Source organism: Culex pipiens, chromosome 2, assembly GCF_016801865.2.
Source record: "Culex pipiens pallens isolate TS chromosome 2, TS_CPP_V2, whole genome shotgun sequence".
Classification (NCBI taxonomy): domain Eukaryota; kingdom Metazoa; phylum Arthropoda; class Insecta; order Diptera; family Culicidae; genus Culex; species Culex pipiens.
The window spans coordinates 222,076,698-222,098,841 of record NC_068938.1 but is presented as its reverse complement, the minus strand read 5'-3'; the positions used below and the strand labels follow the sequence as shown (position 1 = coordinate 222,098,841).

The window sequence follows — 22,144 nt, the reverse complement described above, 5'->3', positions numbered from 1 at the left end:
TTTCCAGAAATCTTCTCAAATTTATGTATTTTCTTGAAAGAAAAAAAAATGCCGTGTGGGAATCATTTGTTCGGACATTTTTCACTCATTTCAAAAGTAATTATTTTAAATACTCATATCTAAAAAAAAAGCTTTTTCTTTAAAAAAAGTAATTAGATTTTTAAATTTGTTACTAATAACAAAACAAGTAATTTGGGCAAATTTTTTTTTTTTAAATTTAAATTTCCGAATAATTGATAATAATATTTAAAAAAACTAATATGTTCAGTACTTTAAAAATATACGTAGTTTTGTAACAATTTTGAGTATTTACAAAAAAAAACAATATTGAAATGTATGATAAATCTAGATATCAAATTCCCGTAGTGTCGGGATTGTCAAACAAGATTTTACCTTTGAAAAAACAGTACAAAATTTGCGATAAATTTTTGCATTCAAATTCCACGACCAATTTTGCCATTTTCAGATTTTTTTAAAAATTTGAAGTTAAGGAAACTTGCATCTTTAAAAAAAACATTTTTTTAAAAAAAAAAATATCAGTTGAAAGAATGTGATATTTTGAACCATTAATTTATCTATCAAAAGCATAAAATATATGTTTTTGTTTGGACTATGCAATAAAACGTTAAGTTTTCCATAAATTTCATGAATATTTCAAGTGAACAAATTTGCTAATCGATTTATGCATAAAAGTAAAATATTAACTGTAATTAAATTTTAATATTCAAATACCATTTATATGTAGTAACCTTTCTGACGTTATTCAATTTCCTGGAACAAACATTATTGAAATTTAAATAAACTGCGTGAATGCTAAGTACAAATTTTACTCGCATTACACTATGAAAACCAAATTCGTTTTAGTGTCGCAGTTGTTCACGCCGTGTTTTGGAATTTTTTTATTTAAAAAAGGTCAAATGGAAGATTTATTTATTTAAAACTATTATATGAACCTAAATGTTACTTTTCAGTACTTATTATTAAAGTGTCTTAGAATGGGTTACCCTAATTGATGAGTACCCTTAAAGCAAAAGCAAGAGAGTCTGATTTAATGTTTAAAAAAAGAAATATATCAATCTTCAAATAACTTCAAGGCAAATCACACTTTCAAAATTAAAAATATAAAATCAATCTAGAAAATATTGTAACCTTCTCCGATCATTTTATTAATTTTCGAGCTTCTACTTTTTTTTATTTTTCTACTGAATTGAAAATATGCTTGATACATCTTACGATCAGCATTCACGAGATACTCTAACATAACATTTAGGCAATTTATAACCCTATTCAAAAATAGAAAGCGGTCGTGTTCACCGAGTAGATTTCCCACCAATTTTCCGATTAGCCCAACTTTAGTGTAGGTCGTGAACACTTGATCCGAAAAAGGTTAAGCACTGTCACAATAAACCATTTTCAAACACACCGTTCACCCACGTGGCCACAACAGCAGCAGGTAGGTCCAGAGGAAAGGGTAAGTGCTAAATATAACCCACTCTACCGTGCCTCCTCTAACTTCTGTTTGAAACTTATTCTAGCCCTCTTTCTTCCTCAGGTGAAAACCAATCGTGCGTGTTTGTTTTGCGAGGAAAACCGAAGAAGAGGAAAAAGGTGTAGCAGCAGCGGTGGGAAAAAACTTCAATAATTTAAAACTTTCCAAATCCATTCCCAGTATTGTACGCCCTCAGACTGAGTAAATACTATCGCCCTCATGCCCTGGCCGATGTGTTTCCCCTGTCAGAAGCAAGACGTCTCAACGGACCTTCCCAGACTTACCTTTTGACGGGTGCGACAACGGTTTGCTATGATACCGGTTTTTCTATGCGCACCATTTCTCGTCACGACCCAAAACCCGACACAACTCGGTAGCTTGATCGGTGCACCAAACCGAAGTTTGGTGTGACGGCGGTGTGGATCGGGTACACAAAACTGACATGGTTTCTGCGCCTACCACACGGGAGAAGTTTGCAACTCTTCATGCCTTGCAAGCCAACTGAACTCAACAGTTCTTAATGGTGTGGTTGTCAAAGGCAGTGCATTAGTATTTTAAAGGTTCTTGGTTCGAATCTCGACAGTTATTATTTTATTTTTTGAATGTTTTTTATTTGTTTAGAATAGTTCGTTAGGAATAGAATTTCGTAGTGTCATGAAATATAAACTTTAACTTCTCGTGCATATAACCCTGAAATAGGCATTTTCACTTAAACCTGCCTGCATAATATGGAATGTTTTCTCTATTCCACTACAAAAATCCATTCAATTTTCTAACTCTTTGACTAAAGCGTCGCAGGTTCGAAGAAGTTACTTAAAAAATGTATATAATCAGTAATTTTGACAGCAAATATTGAAAAAAAAATCCTCAAAAATATTTGTACCCAGGATTGAACCAGGAACCTCGTGGTAAAAAGACGGAGACAACAACCGCCACGCCATCCCGAAGTTGTGAATAATGGCTGGCAAACCTCAATCAAAACAATGTCGCCTCCGGTTTACTTGGATCAACCATATGTTGAGTTGCATCCTTGGTATACAGTTTGGGTGCACCGGTGTTGTACCAAGGTGCTTTCGGTACAGTTGCTATGGTGTGACAACAAACAGCTCGGTTTGGTTTCTAGAGTGACACGAAAACCGCACCACGGCGCACCAGATCTTGGTGTTCAGTGAAGCCTGGCCCTTCCAATCTTTTCTATTTTTTTCAGTTTTCACTCTTGCTCGGAGAAAAACGGTTTGTTTGCACTCCAACGTCAAACACACATTCGCACATAACACTTTTCACATGTTTAAAATTCACACACAAACACACGTGCGCGACCCAGAGAGTCGTCATCTTTTTAAAGAGGGCAAATAGAGAAAAAGCAACAAGAGGAGCATCTTTAAGCCACCCCCCTCATTGGCCTCACCTTAAGAAGACGCGGGAGCAAAAAGAAAAAGAAGAGAAACCCTTTTGGAAAGTCTTTTTCTTCTTCCGGGAAATCGATTGTGTACCGTTTCCATAATGAGACATAACAACACACAATAGGATTCATTCCCAATAAGCATCGCAGGAGGCGGCGGCGGCGAGGTCGTCTTATGCCTGGGATGGTGCAATTGTTCTTTGCCGCGAGCGAGCTTAGTAACACACCCGAACAGATACACACACGTATGCGGAAGAAATGGGGTGTGTTTGTTTGCAAAACTTGTTTAAAGTATAGCGCACCCACAACCCCCGATATCTATAATGAGCGGTTTGGTGCAAAAGTTATAAGCTAATGGCAGCTCGGTGCAAGAAAAAAAATGAGTTTGTGCTAGTTTTCGTACGTATTAAGTTTTGCAGGAGGTTGAACTTACTTAAGTTTGTTTTTTTCCTTATTGGCAATATTCAACATAGTGAATAATATGCAATTTGAAAGCATCACTTGAAAACAAGCTCTAATAAAAATATTACTCGAGCTGCAACGAGATTTCTTTAAAATGCTGAGATAAAGTCATACCTGAACAAATATTTAAAAATTGCAAATAGACTTTTTTTCAGAATTAATGATTGTTGTATTGTACTAATGAAAAGGAAAATTTCAATGAAATTTGTGAAAGTCATGGTTTCTACTTAAAAATATTTCAAGATATTTGATGAATTAAAGATTTGAAGATTTGAAGATTTGAAGATTTGAAGATTTGAAGATTTGAAGATTTGAAGATTTGAAGATTTGAAGATTGGAAGATTTAAAGTTAAAAAAAAATTTAAGATCCGAAGAATAAGAAATTTGAAGATTTGAGCATGCGCATGATTGACTGGCAATGAGCTGAATTAGAAATTTGAAGTTTTGATTTTTATTTATCCAAACAATAATTATTTGTTTTATTCTAAATAAAAAAAAATAGATAAGATACAAAAAAATTAAATAATATGAATAAATAAATTTAGATATTGGGGACAAAAAACATTTCATAAACGTTACATCGGCCTATCCTACTTTTTATTCTGATAGAGTTTGATGAAAATATCTCATACAGCTTCTAATGCAATCAAGTCAAAATCCAGAAATTTACAATATTCAATTTTAAAAGCTTTTTAATATTCCAGCTCACAAACATTAAAACGAGAAGAAAAATCGGATTTCTGACTATTTAACCAAATTCTGGGTAGAAAAAATCCTGATCTTTTAAATTACATAGAAAGTGCAGAATTTAATTTGAAAATTACGTTTGACATTTAAAGCTTCCATAATGTCAGAAAAAAAAAAATCAAAACATATTGACTTATCGATAGAAATAGCCAATGAAATGATAAAAACCTGTCATCAAATGTATTTTAATGGAATTGATTTAAGATTTCAACAAATCTAAAAAATATATTAATATTTTATTCTGTTTTTGAGAGCACTTCAGCCTCAATTAAAATAAAAAGCCACAATTCCAACCTTTCAATGCGAAAAGGCATAGAAAATGCATTATACAACAGATCAGTCGGTTTGTAATTATAAATTTAAAAAAAAACTTATTTTTGAAGATTTTTTTTAGTGGGAAATTTTTTTTGCTGTAACATCGAAAATTCACAAAAACTAAAAATATGTTTAGTATCAATTCAAACATGTTCAAAATGACTATAAACGCAGAGGAATGCACACAAATAAATAAAAATCTATGGATGGGATTAAAAGTGTCAAGAGAGTTATTTCGACTGTGGCAGAAAAAAAAAACAAAATCAAAGATGCAGACATTTCATTTTAAATTTCAAAGTATTAAAAATAAAAGTCGAAGTAAAACCATAACACACAATTTCAAAATGTTTAAAATAAGCCTAATACAACAAAAATTGAAGTAAAAGCCGATATATATATATTTTGAAATGTTTTGAGTAAATTTCCGTTTATTTCCAATTTATTTTTTTACTGAATTAACTGAATAAAAGTTCATAAAAAAATCAAATGAAAAAATGTTACCCAATTTTAATAACACTCCAGTTGTTTTGCAATTATTGGTTTTAAAAATATCTAAGTATCAACGAGTACTGTACATCGAACTTTCAGAAAACTTGCGAATATTTCTAAGCAACCCAAAACACGCTAAATATGATTATAAACACAGCGAAATGCATTTTTAATTGTTTTTAGTTGATAAGACTTTTATCTCGGAATTATTTTTTTCATTTTTTGAAGTGAGAGAAAAGCTATGCTAAACAATTCAACCAAATATTTCAATTACAAAATACATTTAAATTGACTCAACATGAAATATTTGTATCTAAACTGCCAGACATCTCTCAAGGGTATTGTTTAAACATTTTTCAAGCTAAATTACACAAAATTATATTTCAATTCACATATTTTGTAGACATATGATGACTTGATATATGTATCGTGATGACTTGATATATCGAAAATATAATGCACTTTTAAGTGATTTCATTCCACATTTATGTTTCATTCCTAATTCCTTCTTTGAAGCAAACGAAGGAAAACGAGAGATGCTTCTTGTTGCTCTTGCCGCGCAACCAGTAACCTATTCGATTGAACTTCCCCATTAGAAGCCAAGCCCCAAGTTCCAAGAAGCTTCACATTTTCACAAAGCGGCACGAGAAACACGAGAACCACAAACACACTCTCACATCAAGTAGACCAGATCAGTGTGGCAGGCGCGCGGTGGTAAACAATAGGAAAAGACGCCAAACAACACACACAATGATGGGATTTCTTTTCGGTTTCTCTGTGGCAATATGCTCAACATCAAACCAATTTCCCCACAGACATTTATTCGTCTTCTTTTAAAGTTGAAACGAACAGCAAAAAAACCCGAAACACTTGGGTCAAAATACGGTAGCTCGTGGTGCTTATTTGCCATCTGCTGCCACCACCAACACCGCAACAGGTATGAAAATATGTGTTTGTACGTGTGTATGTGTGTTTATAAACAAAAGTGCACTAATAAACGGAGAGCTCACCTTCGCCGTCGGTTTTTCCCACGCGCACAATTTCATTAGCATCGTCTTCTTCACCCTCCCTCCCCATTCTCACAAGTGACGTTATCATCATCGGCAAAGGTTTCGAAAAAGTCGCAAAGAAAAATAAGACGACAGGAAGTGTGTAATGCTTTATGGTTCAGTTGGCACCCTCATCAGGCAGACACTCTCACTTGCCGATCCAAGCAGGCCTCCCCGGCCAGGGGTTCATTGCGACCTATTGTTTATTAGCAACATATCTCTTCACCTGAAAAGCCGACTAAATGCCTACTTAAAGCTTCTTTCTTCTTCTTCATCTTTTTTGGTCGAGAGAGAAACTCCCACACCCCAAGTAGGCGACGACGACGGCTGGTGAGGAGTTTTCCCAGTGAATTTTTCCGACCACATATTAACCGAGTGCACGTGTGTGTATCAACTTTTTTCTTTTGCTGTTTTTAAAGATGTTTGGGTTTGGAAAAAATAGCTGGAAAAGTGTGCGACCCTCCCCATTGAGCACGTGGATGAAAGGAGATCAAATATTTGGAGCATATGTCAATTGGCTCCATTGTGTTGAGTGAAATCAGGTGGTTAGTGAGAAGACGGTAAACTAGATGGAATTTAGGGGGAACTTCAATTGTTTGCTTGAGTTATGGATCATAAAATGTTGATTGAAGATAAGAATGCGCACAGCAAGATTTCTTTAATTATTTTTTTCGAAATATTGAAAAAGTATTTGAACTGAAAAAAAGATCGAAAAACAAGATAAAATAAGACAAAGTTTCAAAAATATATATGAATGGATGGATTTGCTTGATTTTATTTTTATTTTTTTAAGATCATTTAACATCTATTAGAATAGTTTTCAATAGCACGCAAGATCAGTTCCATCTATTAACGAAGCATTGCAAATTATTCACAGAGAACGCAATAGCTCTGCGACTTTTCGATCCCGAAATATTTTCAAAAGCTTTTTTCCTTATCTTAGAAATGCAGATGATTTAAAAAAAAAGGTTTTCAGATAATTTTACATTTACAAGGTGCAAAATACTTCATTTAGAGATTTCTTTAAATTAGAGCAGACAGTGAAAAATTATATGACACAATTTCAAAAATTCTAAGCATTTTTGAATGAGCCCAAAAGCACAAAAGAACAATATGGTACAGAAAAAAATCTATTTAGACATAGACTATGCAAATAATAACAATGGGATCATGTTGTACAATAAATTGCTTTTCCTAAACCATTTTCAATAGCTGATTAAGAGTTTTCAAAAACATCATGGTATCATTAGGTATCTTTATTAGAAAAACGTTACTTAATCCACCTTTAGGGGTTTGGTGCCTTCCTCTCATTTATAGAGTAAACACCCTCCCAAATCAGGAGACAAAAAATATTGTTTCGAAAAACTTCAAAATTTGAAAGGAAAAAGAAGTTTAACCGACTGAAAATATTTTGAAATGCATTTTCCTACATTCAAAATCATGTTTAGCATCGGGGTCGATCAAAAATATTTTCAATTTTTGTGGAGTTCAAATGTACAGCACCTCAAAAAGTTTTGTATTCGGCAACACAAATTTTATTTAAATTTGTAGTCACCCCCTTCAAAGTGGGACTGAAAAATAAGGGGGCAAAAATATATTTTTTCATAAAAGTTAAACTTTTCCATGAAAATTTAAGTGCAACAGAAGGAAAATAATGAAAAAAAATCGGAAGGCATAAACATATTTTTTCAAAAATAGTTAAATGTAAAGCGCCAGGTAACCTTAGAAACCAATAAAATCCCAAATAGGACCAAAAATGTTTTATTGTTTCAGGGTTAGAAGTGCTCCTATTTTGTTCTCCTATTTTTAATTCTACCAGGCGCATAAAATATGGCTTGCGCATTTTTGAAATATTTAAATATTGAAATTGCCTCTTTTTTGCCTTAAAATGACTCTAGCTTTTGGGCCTTAAGTTAAAATTGACCTCTTAAAAAACGATCACCTTTCTATATAACTAAACTCCTAGTTTCCAAGGCAAAAAAACTGGTTTTTGAGGGTTTGTCATGATGCAATTGAAAATACTAATCGTAGAAGCCGTAGACGCCATGATAAAATGGCATGCCCACAACTTTCCTGAAGAAAACAATTTCAAAAAAATATTCCGTCAGTGGGGGTGACATTGGGTCTGGGGGGTGAGATTGGGTCAAAGTGATTTTTTACGGATTTTACCATTTCTCAGATTCTTTTCAATGAAACTGAATTCTGTTAAAAGGGTTGTGTAGGGGACATCTTAAGATGACTTCGCTGAAAAAAAATCGTTCCTAGAACATATCCTGTTATTTTGGCAGATGTCTAAAGTTGGGGTACGTTTTTGGCCAAAAATGACCTCTCGAAAAATCATTTTTCTAATATTATTGTTAGAATTGCTCGAAAACTACCCAAATATTTGAAAATCTCCACTTCAAACATTGTAGCGTGTCAATACGATTCCCTCGAACAAGAAACGCTGTTGGATGACTTGTTTTTACCATATCTTTGTATTTCAGCATCATTTTAGTTTCATTTGACCCAATGTCACCCCCTCTAAGGGGTGAGATTGGGTCAATTTTCAAACAATTGGCATTTAAGGTAGTGTTCATCAAAATCGACCATATTTTGGGAAAATGTTAGTAAACTATCTAAGAACAAATCTACGTTAAAAGATTTTCGATGTTATTTAAATTGTTTTTGTTATTAAGAAATTTCGAGAGGTGTTTCGTTTTTTGACCCATAGTCACCCCCACTGACGGTTCCTGTATTGTTAAAATACCAATAAAAAACAGTTCTATCATGAACCGGCCTAATTTTTAACCAAGTAGAATATGGTCCCTTTTCATTTACAACAACTCTTCTGAAGACACCAAAGCTCAAAAACGTCATCATTTTCGAAGAATCCAATTTCTCAAATTTTGCGATCTGGACCACTGTGCAATGGCTAGAGGCCAATAAATTTAAACTGACAAATCTGTTATAAATCAATATAAAAATTTGAGAACACATTTTGAATCGTCTTATGTTTCATTATTTCTTACCAAATGTGACACTTCAAGCATTTGTTTTTAAGTCAATAAATATTAAAAAATATTAATTTCTTATTTTTTTTGAATAAGGTTTTTTTCAGGTGCATTGTGATGATCAGGAATTGGATAAAAAATGATTTTCTGATAAAGGTCCGCCTTGAGCCGGGTTAGGTTTACTCTATATATGTAATGTGGTTTATTTGACTGGTGCAAACTAATTCTGAATTCTCTAAAACTTGGTCATATACCAATAGAATTCATCAGTTTCCAATTCTTCTGTTTTATGCAAGATGTCCTCCTTTACGAATTTCTTGGCAATTCCATGGGTCCTTTAAAAACATCTTTTTTTTTGCTCAGAATTTGTACAAAATTATGCCATAAACACGCACTTAATTCCAACATTTATCAAAAGCTCTTCTGAGTATTAAAAAATTACAAGCTCTAATCCTCTCCCTAATCATGGCTGTTTTCATTAAAACATTCAAAAGTATGATAATATATTTCCCTCCTCCACAGGCAGCAGCAACTCGCGGTCTATGATTTCAATGGGTTGAAAAAACAAACATTGTTTCAAAATTCACCGCCCCCAACTCGGCCCTCCTTCCATCTGATGTGATGTTTTATTTATTTGCTCTCGCCGCTTGAACCCACCCCGCAGCACGACATCAAGCTCGAGCCCAAATTTCACTCACTCACAAACATACATTGCTTTTCATAAATTTTTCCACACACACACAGCATCTCGCGCGACCACGTCACACGGCAACGCCTGCTATGTTCTATGCATGTAATGAGGAAGCTTTTTTTACGCACAGAAAAAAAAATTGGTCAAATTTAAATTTTCCGTTTGACTTTATGTAAAACTCCAATGAATCCCATCTAAATTTACATGATTTTGCATGCAACTTTTTTTTCTGTGCATGTACCAACAACAACTACAACTGAAAACCACGTTGTATGAAAAGGAGTCCCAGCACGGCTTACTGTGATCATCGCAACGTCACATGTCGTCGTGTATTCGTCGTCATCGTGGTGAAAGGGACTTTTCGCGAACAACAACAACAATTGCCAGCAAGTACGACAAAAAGAAGCATTAAAAATGTAAATTCCCTCTCGTTTTCTTTTGTGCTGAATATGAATGCATTTCTTCGCAGAGACTTTTATTAGCTTCTTTCCGTCGCTAATAACTTACAAACTAATCAGACGCAAAGGGGAAAGTGGCACTTACCTTGACATAAAACTTTGTTAAATAGCAATAATATCCATAAACTGATAATAACAATACTATTCATATCTAATAACTCTTACTTTTCAAATATTTGGTAACAGACAAAAAAATACATCTATAAATTCATTTGGTTTGACGTTTTGGTTTTGGCTTCGATTATGCTGTCACTGTCACTCTCGCATGGCTCCGCTAATTCACTGGAAAATGTGAAAGAGAAAAGTAGAAGAAGAAAAGAAGAAATTAAAATCAAATTCACGAATAATTGATAAGCGAAATTGGATTTCGTTTGATGTTCGATTCGCGTTTCTGCAAACATATGGCTTTCATCTCACGTGTGCGCGCAGCCAAACTTTCTTGGCCCACCTAATTCACGAAACAGGTGAGTGTGTGTGTGCACGATTTCCTTTTCCCGGAACTCGATCCTTAATAGGTCTCTGGCAAAAGTTCTCACAGCAGTGTGGGCAAGTGGGAGGAAGGGGGAAGAAAAGTACAGGAATCTATTTGTCGAAGATCAAAACCGTCATTACGACGTTCATAAATATATTTACATTCTCATCACTCGCTCACTCATCACCGGAACCGACTTGGCAGGGAAGGGAGAAGAACAAGATGCTCTGAGGTTTTTTGGTGGCAATATGTGTATGGGAAATGTAAATGGCTGGCATTTTCGGTCGGATTCTGGTTTTATGCTGTCGACGTCGTCGACGTTGACTCGTTATCATTACCATCATCAGCAGCAGAAGGGCACCGGGGCAAGGATCCGTGTATGCACGACCTAGCGCGATGTATAACTCTGCGGGTTTTGCAGGGATTCATAACGTTTCAGTTTGATTTTTTAATAACAGGTATTTTTTTTAATGATTTGATGTTATTTTATAAAAATTACCATTATTTGTTCAATTAGTTCTCCTATGCACACATTCCATCCACCGAAATTACCCAAATATTTAAGTAGGTCCATTTCGCACTTAAGATATTTTTTGGCATTTTGGAAATCTAGATTTCTTAAACCATAGATTGGAGAAAGACGTCAAACTTTCAGTAAAAAATGATGTTCTTAAATTCAATGAAATTTTTCAATTTTTTACAGTATCATAATTGTTGCGATGAATAAAACAAATTGTGATACTTTTTGGTTCATTGTTTCAAGGAATTTAACTTGAAACTAAAATTTTTGATATTTTTTAGTTTGTCTCTCGACCACGACTAGGGCCAAAATACGAAAATAAAAAAAATGCTTTGGCTCTACTGAATTGTCCATATTATACTATTCTGCAAACACTAAAATATCCACTGACAAAATTTCATTGTAGTTTTACTAACTAATCTCACGACATGAAAATAGTTTTTATTGAATATTTTATGACCTGTTGGAATTGTTCCAAATCTTTGTGATTTGCCCAAGAAGCCCAAATCCAAGTCTTTGTGATTGACATGCCGTGGAATTTGCCATGCCGTGAAATTTCGATTTTTTTCGCCGTGAAAAATCACAAGCCTCAATCATGGACGTCAGAAAATGTGACAAAAAAAAATCTCATAATCGTAATTGAATAGATTAAGTTTAAATAGGAAAAAAGTGTTAAGAATTGGCATGCTATATTAATTCTTCGAATAAAAACATTTTTTGTAATTTTATTCGATTTTTTTGGAATTTTTTGGGATCAAGATTAACATTTCAAAAGGGCCAGAATTTCAACATTGAAATGTTAGTCTTGATTCCAAAATTTTAAAACATCTTTTTTCGAAAAGATTTTACCAATGTTTTATTTTTCGATATTGAAAATTGGACCATTAGTTGCTTTTATTTGCTGTATTTCAGCAACCAGAGGTGCAATCTTTGATGACTCTTAGGCAATTTATTGGAAATTGTCTGAACTTTTCGAGAATAAAATATTTTCAGGAATCATGGACATTATTTTAAAAAAATCGAAAAACTGGAATTTTCAGTTAAATTTAAATTTTAATGAAAATGTAGCAAATCTTCAAAAAAAAATCTGTTAAATACTTTTCGATATTTAAAAAAAAATTCGACTGAATCTTATATTTTTCCTAAGGCATACATTTTATTTAAAGAAAAACTCATAATTCGGCCTCAAAATGTTTGTCCATATTTTTCTATGGTTCAAAAGATGCAGTTTTTTGTACACTTAAACATGTCAAAAAAAATTTTTAAAAGAAAACATAGATTTCGAGAAATTGATTTTTTTTGTTAGTAAAAAAAACTAATGTCAAAATCGGAAAATCCATTTTTCCGCGTACCTTTCTAATCTGCGTCTTTTAATTACGAAAATTGTAATACCCAAACATGTATTGGTCATCGCTGAAATTTAAAAGATGTTGATTTTTACCCAATTTCGTGATTTTTTCGAAAACCAACTTTATATTTAAAAAAAAAAACAAATCTCGGAATCCCATTTTAAAGTTTGTTAATTAAAATTGTTCAAGGAATCCGAAAAAAATATGTTCAGGCGTAGGCTCTTTGGTCCAGACACCGTCAAAATGGCAGTTTCATTCGACCTTTTCAAATGTTTGGCTACATTTTTCGGTCTTTGAACTATTTTTCTTTTAAAGGCAATTTAATCACATTTTATTTGCGTCCTAGACAGATAAAATTGGTTGAAATAGCACGGAGTTATGATTTTATGAAAAAAGTGTTTTTTTTGCAAGGATTGACGAAAATATCCGTTTTTGGGACCACCCTAGCGCGATGTAGGTCACCTTAACTGCCAAACAAAAAAATACGGGTCTAATTATTTCGGCCAAGGAACCCCCAGAAAAATCCCGATCGGAGAACTTTTTTCGGTTTAGGCTCTGTTCAAATGGAATTGTTGTATATTAATTTTTCATATAAACTACTGTAAGAAAAACTTTTAAAAGATATGGAAAATTAACAATTACGGCAGTAGCTAAAAACGTTAATAATAAAATTGTACGTTCATTAGGTTTTTTTTTAAATTTTCAATTTTTTTTTCTAAAATGGCTGTACTGAAAGTGACAAAAACTAATTATTTGAAAAGCTAAATCGTTTAACAAGAAGTTTCCTAGGAGATGATGGAATTGATTTTGGCATTAGGGTTTTGGATGACAGTATTTAAAAAACTTTAAAAACAAAGTTTTTTAAATGATGATATCTTGAAATGGAACGGGTCTCGTGGCGCAGGGGTAGCGGCTTCGGCTGCCGAACCCGATGATGCTATGAGACGCGGGTTCGATTCCCGCCTTATCCACTGAGCTTCTATCGGATGGTGAAGTAAAACGTCGGTCCCGGTTTCTCCTGTCTCGTCAGAGGCGCTGGAGCAGAAATCCCACGTTAGAGGAAGGCCATGCCCCGGGGGGCGTAGTGCCAATAGTTTCGTTTTTTTTTTTATCTTGAAATGGAGCGTTCTTTTATTACGTAACGCAAAAAAATCGGAATTTTAGATCCCCTCCCACCCCCCTCCCCCCCGTAACAAAATTTCCATACAAGCTTAAAACAAATTGTGTGGAGCGTAATACGGCCTCCGAACCCCTCCCCCCCAACTGCGTTACGTAATATAAGAACGCTCCCAAAACTTCTTTTGCGATTCTCAGTTTAAAAAATTAAGCTGTTGTAGCTTTTAATTCAAAACAAAAAAATAAAATCTTGAAAAAAATCTCATTGTTCCATGTAATAAACTATTCCATATGATAGAATCTGTAAGTATTTTAACCCTAAAGTTTGTTTAATACCCACAGTAATTTGAAGAGTCCATAAAAAATCAAAACCTGTGCGTAAAAAGTTTTAAACACCCCTGCCAGTAATAGGCTGTGGCGAAATCCGTCACCCTCCGCACTCGACACTCTACGACTCTTCTCGACTGCTATGAGTTACAGCAGTGTCCTGAGTGCCCTCCGGAGAACATCAACCATCAGCATGTTTCGTCCTCGTCATCATCGTCGTCGTCGTCGTAGCAGGCCTCGAGCCATCAGACAAAGTTGGCTCTGCCTTCGCCGCCGAGAACAAAAACAGACACAAACGAAGCGAATTACAGCTTATCAGATGGTATTATTATGTGCTTTAAATTTTTTGACGAAACCCACTCTCTTCTTGTTCTTTTATTTCATTCTATATCCATTCTGCTTATTTTCCTCTCGCTCGAAGCTTTTTTCTTTTGCGAGGAGGGTAAAACTGTGACGATGTTGGCTTTTGGTTGCTGACTTTCCACACACACCCCACCCATAAATTTCCGGTATATTTATTATTTCTCGTTACGATGAATAAAATATTAGGTTGCTTTTTCGGAACAAGCGGAGGCAAGCGAGACAGAAGTTTTATTTTCCAACCGTGAGCTTTTTCGCTTTTCACGGGCGCGCGTTTGTGAGAGGTTGGTGTCCTTGCGCGCACAGTGGGAAAGTTTTGGGGAAAAGTTTGGCCCCCTTTTCGGAGAACGACGGCGGGAAACTTTTGAGCTTGATCGCAGTAAGCCGGTAATCCTTAAGAGGCCTATGATGGCTTGATTAGGTGGAATTTTCTTGCTAATTGATTTGAGCATAATCAGTGTGGTAAAAGTTTGATTGCTTCGAGAATTCTTGTTTGACGAAATCAAACAGTGTGGGAGAGCGAATTTTCTTGTTAATTTCAATAAGCTCTTTTGGAGGTGTTTCGAAATTTCCACTTTAAATCCCCTTTTATGTAAATGAAACCACCGTGTATTTTTTTTTCTTGCGCGTGTCTCAACGCAAAGAAAAGGTGGAAAATTTCCCTTCACGCTCCACCCGAAATGTCGTTGCCTTTTTACGCGTACTTTGCAATTTTGGTTGCTCCTCGACAAACATTGTGCTGAATTACTGAACCCAAAATAAACCCACCGCCGACACTCGATTCGAGCGAGCCCGGCGAATATCGCTGGAAGGGGACAAATGTTTTTATGGACGTGTAGAATGTCTAGCTTTTACAAAATTTACATAAATTATCTCAAGCCTCAGCCCGTCGAGTAAATCGAACCGAGAAAGGTTGGGAAATGCGAGCTCACCGCGAGATTTCGTCGCCTGCTGCGATAGATTAATGCGCGCGTCTTCTTGGAAAACCCAATCTGGGAAAACTATAAAATTTGAGAACGGTTTACTGCGTCAGTGTCAAAACAAAACCATTTTCTCTGAACCGAACCTCGGACCCAGGCCGGGCTGGGGCGAACTTTGAAACGGTTTTTGCTGCGAAATCATTGTCGTAATTTTCTTGGATCTTGGATGCGATGGTGCGATATCGGAAACGATCAAATAAACAAATCGAAACGAGACTGCCGGCGCGGAAAAATGTGGTCCATTGGAGCGAGAGTGGAAACTAACGGTAGGATGACTTTGTTGTTTGAGAAATTGAATTTAAAATATTGATTGAAAAATCTAGAACATTCAAAGTCAAATTATCCTATCAAAAAAATCATCTAAAAACATACTATATTTATAAATTTATGTAAAATCTATTTGCAACAAATTTTAATAACATAAAATTTTGGTTCACTATTGGATAAAGATTCAAATACAATATCATTAATAAGAATAATCTTTTACCAGTGCACAGTTGTCCAGATCTCAAAATTAAGTGAAAAATCAATTTTTCAAAAAAATTTGAAGTTTTGGAACTTTGATGTCTTCAGAAGAGTTGTTGCAAATGGAAAGGGACAACTTTTGGTTTGGTTGAAAATTAAGATGGTTCACGGTTAGGGTGATTTTGAAAATCCAACTTAACAGGAAAATTTTAGGGATTTTTTTCGTCTTAAAAAAAAATGTTGGGCCTCCCAATACAACCAACTTTGTCGAAAACACCAAAATTTTATCTCGTAATCTACGCCTTCTAAGAACAAATCTCGAAAAATCATCGGAGCAAACCTTCAAAAATCAGTTTTTTTTTTTAACGTAGCAATTCAGGGTCAAGTTTTAGAGAAAAGTAATATTCGGGGCACTTTTGGAACTCTAAAAACAAAATAAAATATTTTTGGACAAATCAATTTGGACGTAACAGGCATTTAAAAGTAAAAAAGATTCAAATATAAAACAAAAATTTCTCAAAAAAAGCGAAGGCCAATTTTAAAGCGGTAGGTTGCACTCGAAAGGAGAGATCTAGCACTACAAACTCTGAAAAAATCTAAGAAATATTTTTCTTTTAACGAGAGAGAAGAAAGTGTATGGTACTACCCTAACGAAGTTCTGAAATTGTCCAACTATATGATTTTCCATGTAATTTTTATCCGCTGAATCTGAATCTGCACTTAGAATTTTTGGTTTATATGATATTTTAGGACCTTTTTGAAAACCAACACAAGAAATCAATCCAATCATTTTATTTAAATTTGTGTTTGCTTTTTATTGAGTTTTAGTCAATATCGCACAACTTTTTTTATAAATAGCAATCTATTTTTTATTGTTGGACAGAACAATCATGTTGAAATAATGTGTAATTTTTTTATTTCAGATTAATGTGTCAATAAATATTGCAAAGAGAATTCTTCAAAAAATGTGTATTTGTAGAAATAATAAGTATAGATAAGAACTATAAATTATAAAATTTTCTTTTGACTTATTTTAACATTTTGCTGTTTTAAATCATTCAATCACCATTTTTGATGAAATTTAAAATAAAAACTGATTTATTTTGCATTAATAACGCACAACATCTTTGAAATTAATCATTTACCACGAAATTCTGATTATCTGCTGAATTAATATTTTTTTCCACCAAATTTTGGCAATTTGGAATAAAAACAGACAATTTGAAAAAAAAAAATGCAAGATTCATGATTAAAACTCGTCCTGAAACTAACAAGAAGATAAACATAAAGTATTGTTACTGAAATTCATATCAATTATTCAATTATTCACATGTCGATTAAAATTTTAGTTTTTTCAAAAAAAGGTCAATATCAAAACTTATTTCAAAATTAGCAATTATCTAGGAATTTGTTCGATTTCAGGCACACAGCAAAAAATGGTGTAAATTTGGACGGTGTTATTTCGGAAGGTTGAATATTAGGGGAAATATACCCATTCTAATCACTCTAAGCCGTACGACCAATTCTCATCACTTTTCCGTTTTCCGCTTTTAAATCAACATTTTCAGATGTTTCAACAATGGAGAGTTGCTTGCTCACTTTTATTTGAGCTATTCATTACTTTGGAACAGTCAAAAACACTTTATGAAAGCTGTTATTCATGATCAAAGTGCTGATAGGCCGATAATAGAAATAGGCTGAGAAAGGGTATAGTTCCCCTACCTCTTTTATGGTGTAATTTTACCTCAATTTAGACAATTTTTACAGAAGTAAAATTACACATTTTTTCTGACATAAAAGATGTCCCCCTTCCAGATGTAATATTACCATGATTTTTTTTACTGTGCATATTCTGATCAATTTTGTGTCTTCGGCAAAGTTGAAGGTATTCATGAGGACTGTACAGAAAAATAGGTACCGTCAACAGGGGGAAATTGGGGCTGGAGGGTGAGATTGGGTAATACAAAAATGCTGAAATTTGTATAACAACCCTGGTGACAGTACACGGATAAAAAATCTTGCTGATTTTTTAATTCACTTTTTTTACAAAAACTCAACTTCCCAAAATTGATATTTATTTGATTTTCGAGATTTTTGATATGTTTGAGGGCACAAAAACCCTCAACTTTTGAGCCATATAGAAGTATGGTCAAATACTTTAGAAAATTTCCAATAAAATTGCCTAAAATTCATTGATCCGTGTACCATTTTTTCCTGAAAAGTCTTCATCAAAGAGCCTTGTAAGGAAAAGGCCCTTAAAAAGTTTAAGCTAATTCAAAAAATAAATATAATCTATTTCGGTGAAGAAACGCTCAAATGCTTAATACTAGATTGAACAATTGAAGTACTGTCAAAAACAATCTTATTACATAATCAGTTCCATGCAATCTTCCGAACATTATCGCTGAAACATATTTTCAAGTAAATTTATAATCAGATGTACATTATTTTTGTAAAGTGCACTTTATTAACCTGTCATTTTCATTTGACCACAGAGTAACCCAAAAGGTGCACTAAAATTTGGCAAAATTGACAAAAATCTGTAGTTTCTACAAACATCAAATTTGTTTACAAACTTTTGTATGCTTTTCATTTCATTATCTGCCAGTTCCAGTTCGCAACATCCAAATAAAACTTACTGTTTACTTCCCAAATAGTAACTCTACCAACTGATGCTCTAACAACCCCAACACAGCCAGAGAAAGAGTGTATTTGTGTGTGTGCGCCATGTTGGTGCGGCAAACCCGGTAGCTCTATTCTTGGCCAGATGCTAAAAATAAGCAGTTTCTGTTGTTACATAAATACGGACTGCGAATGGAAAATCACTGCCCACTTTCCCACCTCTTCCCCCATTTTCCAAGTGCCGGATTTGCCGTGCTCGGCAAACAACAACAACAGCAGCAAATGTGTGTAACACCATTTTAAGCACCACTCTCCAAGCCCGGGGAACGACGACAAACGGCGGAAGGAACCGGAAGTGGACGGAAGGTGGCTATCGGATTTCAGACCGCAAACGTTTAATTATCACAACTGTTTTCCTTTCCGGAGCAACAAACACACAGTACACCCGGTATGGTCGTCGTAGTAGGCACTTTGGGAAAACAAAGAGCATGGCCAACTTCACACGCCCTCACGCTGACTGCGCCGCTGCTCTCGGAACGGATCGGCCACATTTGAATATTATTATCATTTACACAAACGTCTTTGCGATCCAAGCAACCATGTGGATTAGTGCTCAATTAATGGGCCGACCCCCGCACCATTCATGAATGAATTTGGCCTTGCTCCTCGATCCCCCGCCCCCTCTCTCACGAGGGGGGAGGTAATTATGGGAGCTTTTGCAAAAGCACATGATTGGACTGAAACTATGGTGAATTCACGGTGAAACGGCGGGGTGAATTTATGCCAACGGGTCAACATCGGGTCAATTCAACCGCATTTCGACATGATGATAACGGCCCCCTGTAGAAGGGGTTGAATGTGGCCCTTCCCCCTTACCGTCACCCCTGTGTTCCGGATCTCATCAAATGGGCATTCAATCGATAAACGACTCCGCACAGCACAGACTGTGCTGTCATGAATTAGAAATGGTCGTCGCGGGGATGGATTGGGTTAAACATGAGCGGACCGGCGAAGGTTAAAGTCCGAATAATGTTGAGTTTATATTTACGGTCAATTGAAAGAGATGATGATGGATAGACTGACAAGAATGAATTTATCGCAGACGAGGTCTGAATTTATGTTCATTCGCAAAAAAGCTTATTTTAACTGTTGACCAAATGAAAATAATAATATTTCTGATGATAAAATATAACTAATAATTAAAAATTAATTATTTTTTTTTTCTTTATTGAAAAATTCCACGCTTTTTTAAGGAAAAACTCAAAAAAAATGTCAAACATATTATTAAAATCATTTTTAGATGCAAAATCGATTTATAAGTTATTACGAGTACTTTTGGGTATTTTATATTTTTAGAAAAATGCTTAGTTATTTACAATTTAAAATACCGTAAACCGGGGTGACTTTGATAGGATTTCAATTTGTTTTTTGAATATTTTCCAACAGGCAAGGTTTTTTTCAAGATTATTATTTTTAAAACATGTACTGGGGTAGGCCACACAAAGTCCATGCACTATTTCGGAAAAAAAAGTTTTTTCCATAATGTTTAGAAAAATAGTTACGTTAAAAATTCTAAGTTTTAATTCCGGGGTGACTTTGATAGTCATAGTTTTTCTTGTTAAATCATATTTAAGATGTTCAAACTTTATTTGTACGCTAAATGTACCATCACTAAAGTAGCTGATATAGTTTTTAAGAAAAAAAATCAATGTTTATATTTAGTTAACTTAGTGTATAAAATTGTTAAAAAGTCGGAATTTTGCCTGAAATTTGTTAAAACTAGTTTTGTTTATAAAATTATCGATTTATATTGCATTTTAAACTGAATTCGAAGCACGAATTACAAGTTTTCACATTTTACATGAATATTGTTCAACTGAAATTGCCTATAAATTTGGAGATTTTTTTAATTGTGTTTCAAAAACACATATTATTTATTATTTACAAATTTTTTTAACCTTCTCCTAATGGAAAATTGTCAAAAGAATCAGAAAATGCATTCCGTTTTCTGATAAAAAATCATGTTAATTGAGAAAATCATGACACTTTGAGAAGTTTAAAATAATGACTTTCATCAACGTTTTCTTAACTATAGTTAACCAACTTTATAAACCTTTCAAAAATTTATGAAAAGTTCTTCTTGAGGTACTTTGAACACTTCTCTACCACGGTCAGTATGTTTCTAAACCATTCCTTACGTATTTTAATTCTACTCTTCATTTTGCGGAAAAATCGCAAACCTATCAAAGTCACCCCGGCTATCAAAGTCACCCCGTTTTACGGTACCTCATTAAGAAAAAGCACCCCAACAAATAGCGAACATATTTTCATAAAGCAATTAAATTTTCCCTAAAATTTTCCTTTTCTTATATTGTTTAAAATGAATTTTTCTCAGTGTCACCTAACTAGCCCTAGCCCTAATGTAGTTTTGCCCCAATAGTTCCTGGAATATCGCGAGTTTAAAAATTATGTGACACTAAGAAAAAAATATTGTACATTAAAATCAACTTCAAGACACTGTATCTAAATAAGAAAATAATAGGACTCAGCTTTTCGAAAACATTTATTGCTGGGGTACTTTTCCTTCGTAAAGTATTTTTTAAATTGCAAAAAAAAAAAATGTTTTCGAAATTTAAAAAGCATATAAAAAAAACGTTTTTTTCCCTGTGCATGACCTAAACACTACTTTTCCCTTGAGGTCAATTGTATAGAACTAATTTGGAAAAACTAATGATGCACGTTTGCTTTTATTGACATAGTTAGTGCATAGACAAAGCTTCATCCAAATGAAAGAAAACACACAAAAAAACAATTTACGAAAACGTAGAGAATAACTCAAAACCACTTTTGATTGCAAATTGAATTTACATCCCAAAAATATTTTCTGAAGGAATCTGTCAAGTCTTTTCTTCAAAACTTTAAAAAAACAACTTCATAACATGCCCAAAAATTATAACAAAAAAAAATGCATGTTTGTCCATAGCACGTAGCAAAAATGATTTAAAAAAATAGAAGGATGTAAAGTTTGTTAAAATCATGATTTTGTGTTTTATAGTCTGGAAACTTTGGAGCAGAAATCCCACGTTAGAGGAAGGCCATGCCCCGGGGGGCGTAGTGCCAATAGTTTCGTTTCGTCTGGAAACTTGAATGGAAAAAACATTTACTCAAAATATCTTCTTAAGACAAGTGTCTAACAAAACAAGACTTGTAACAAGTTTCATCCAAATAAACAGATATTAGAAATAGATTTTGGAAAACAATGAGAATTAGCAGAATTAGCCTACAGTTGGGTGACAACACTTTTAGCCTCAATAATAGTCCCATTTTTGTTGCTCCTGATTTTCAGTTTCAGCAAAACAAATATGAAATAATAAGCTTATAATTTCATACAAATTTAAAGAGATAATATTTAAGCTCCCGTGCTGCAATCTGCTTGCTTTCAACAAAGAATTCGCAAAATCGCCCGACCACTTTTCATAATTATTCGTTAATAGCTTCTGCATAAAAATTCCTCATGTCCCCACAGAATCGCCATGCATAAAAAAAACATCGACAAACATGCCGTTTTCCCCAGCAGTGACAAAGCCGGCGTTCGCCAAACAGCCCCCGAAATAATCCGAAACTCATTACCATCTCCTCTCGGTATCTTCCTTCGAATCGCAAAAAAAAAGTCCCAAAATAGCATAACATACTCGTTCGGTCACGTTATCCTGATTAATTTCGTACGCATCCCATTAAAAAGTAATTAACCTAACCGGTTGTTCTTGTTAAACTGAGTCTGTGTGTGTGGTACACAAAGTCACAAAAGATTCATGAAGCCATTAAAATGATGCCAACT

At 34.2% G+C, this 22,144-nt stretch overlaps 1 protein-coding gene across 3 annotated transcripts in view; it reads right to left on the bottom strand.

The window, feature by feature from the left end:
- Nucleotides 1–22,144, bottom strand: part of LOC120423811 (hemicentin-1) — a 161,446-nt gene that overhangs the window by 91,357 nt on the left and 47,945 nt on the right. For all 3 annotated transcript variants that reach the window (XM_052708971.1, XM_052708972.1, XM_052708973.1), the window contains exon 2: nucleotides 10,181–10,377. In XM_052708971.1, coding sequence (XP_052564931.1) covers nucleotides 10,181–10,244 — 64 coding nt within the window. In that variant the 5' untranslated portion in view covers nucleotides 10,245–10,377. The remainder of the gene's footprint in view (nucleotides 1–10,180; nucleotides 10,378–22,144) is intronic.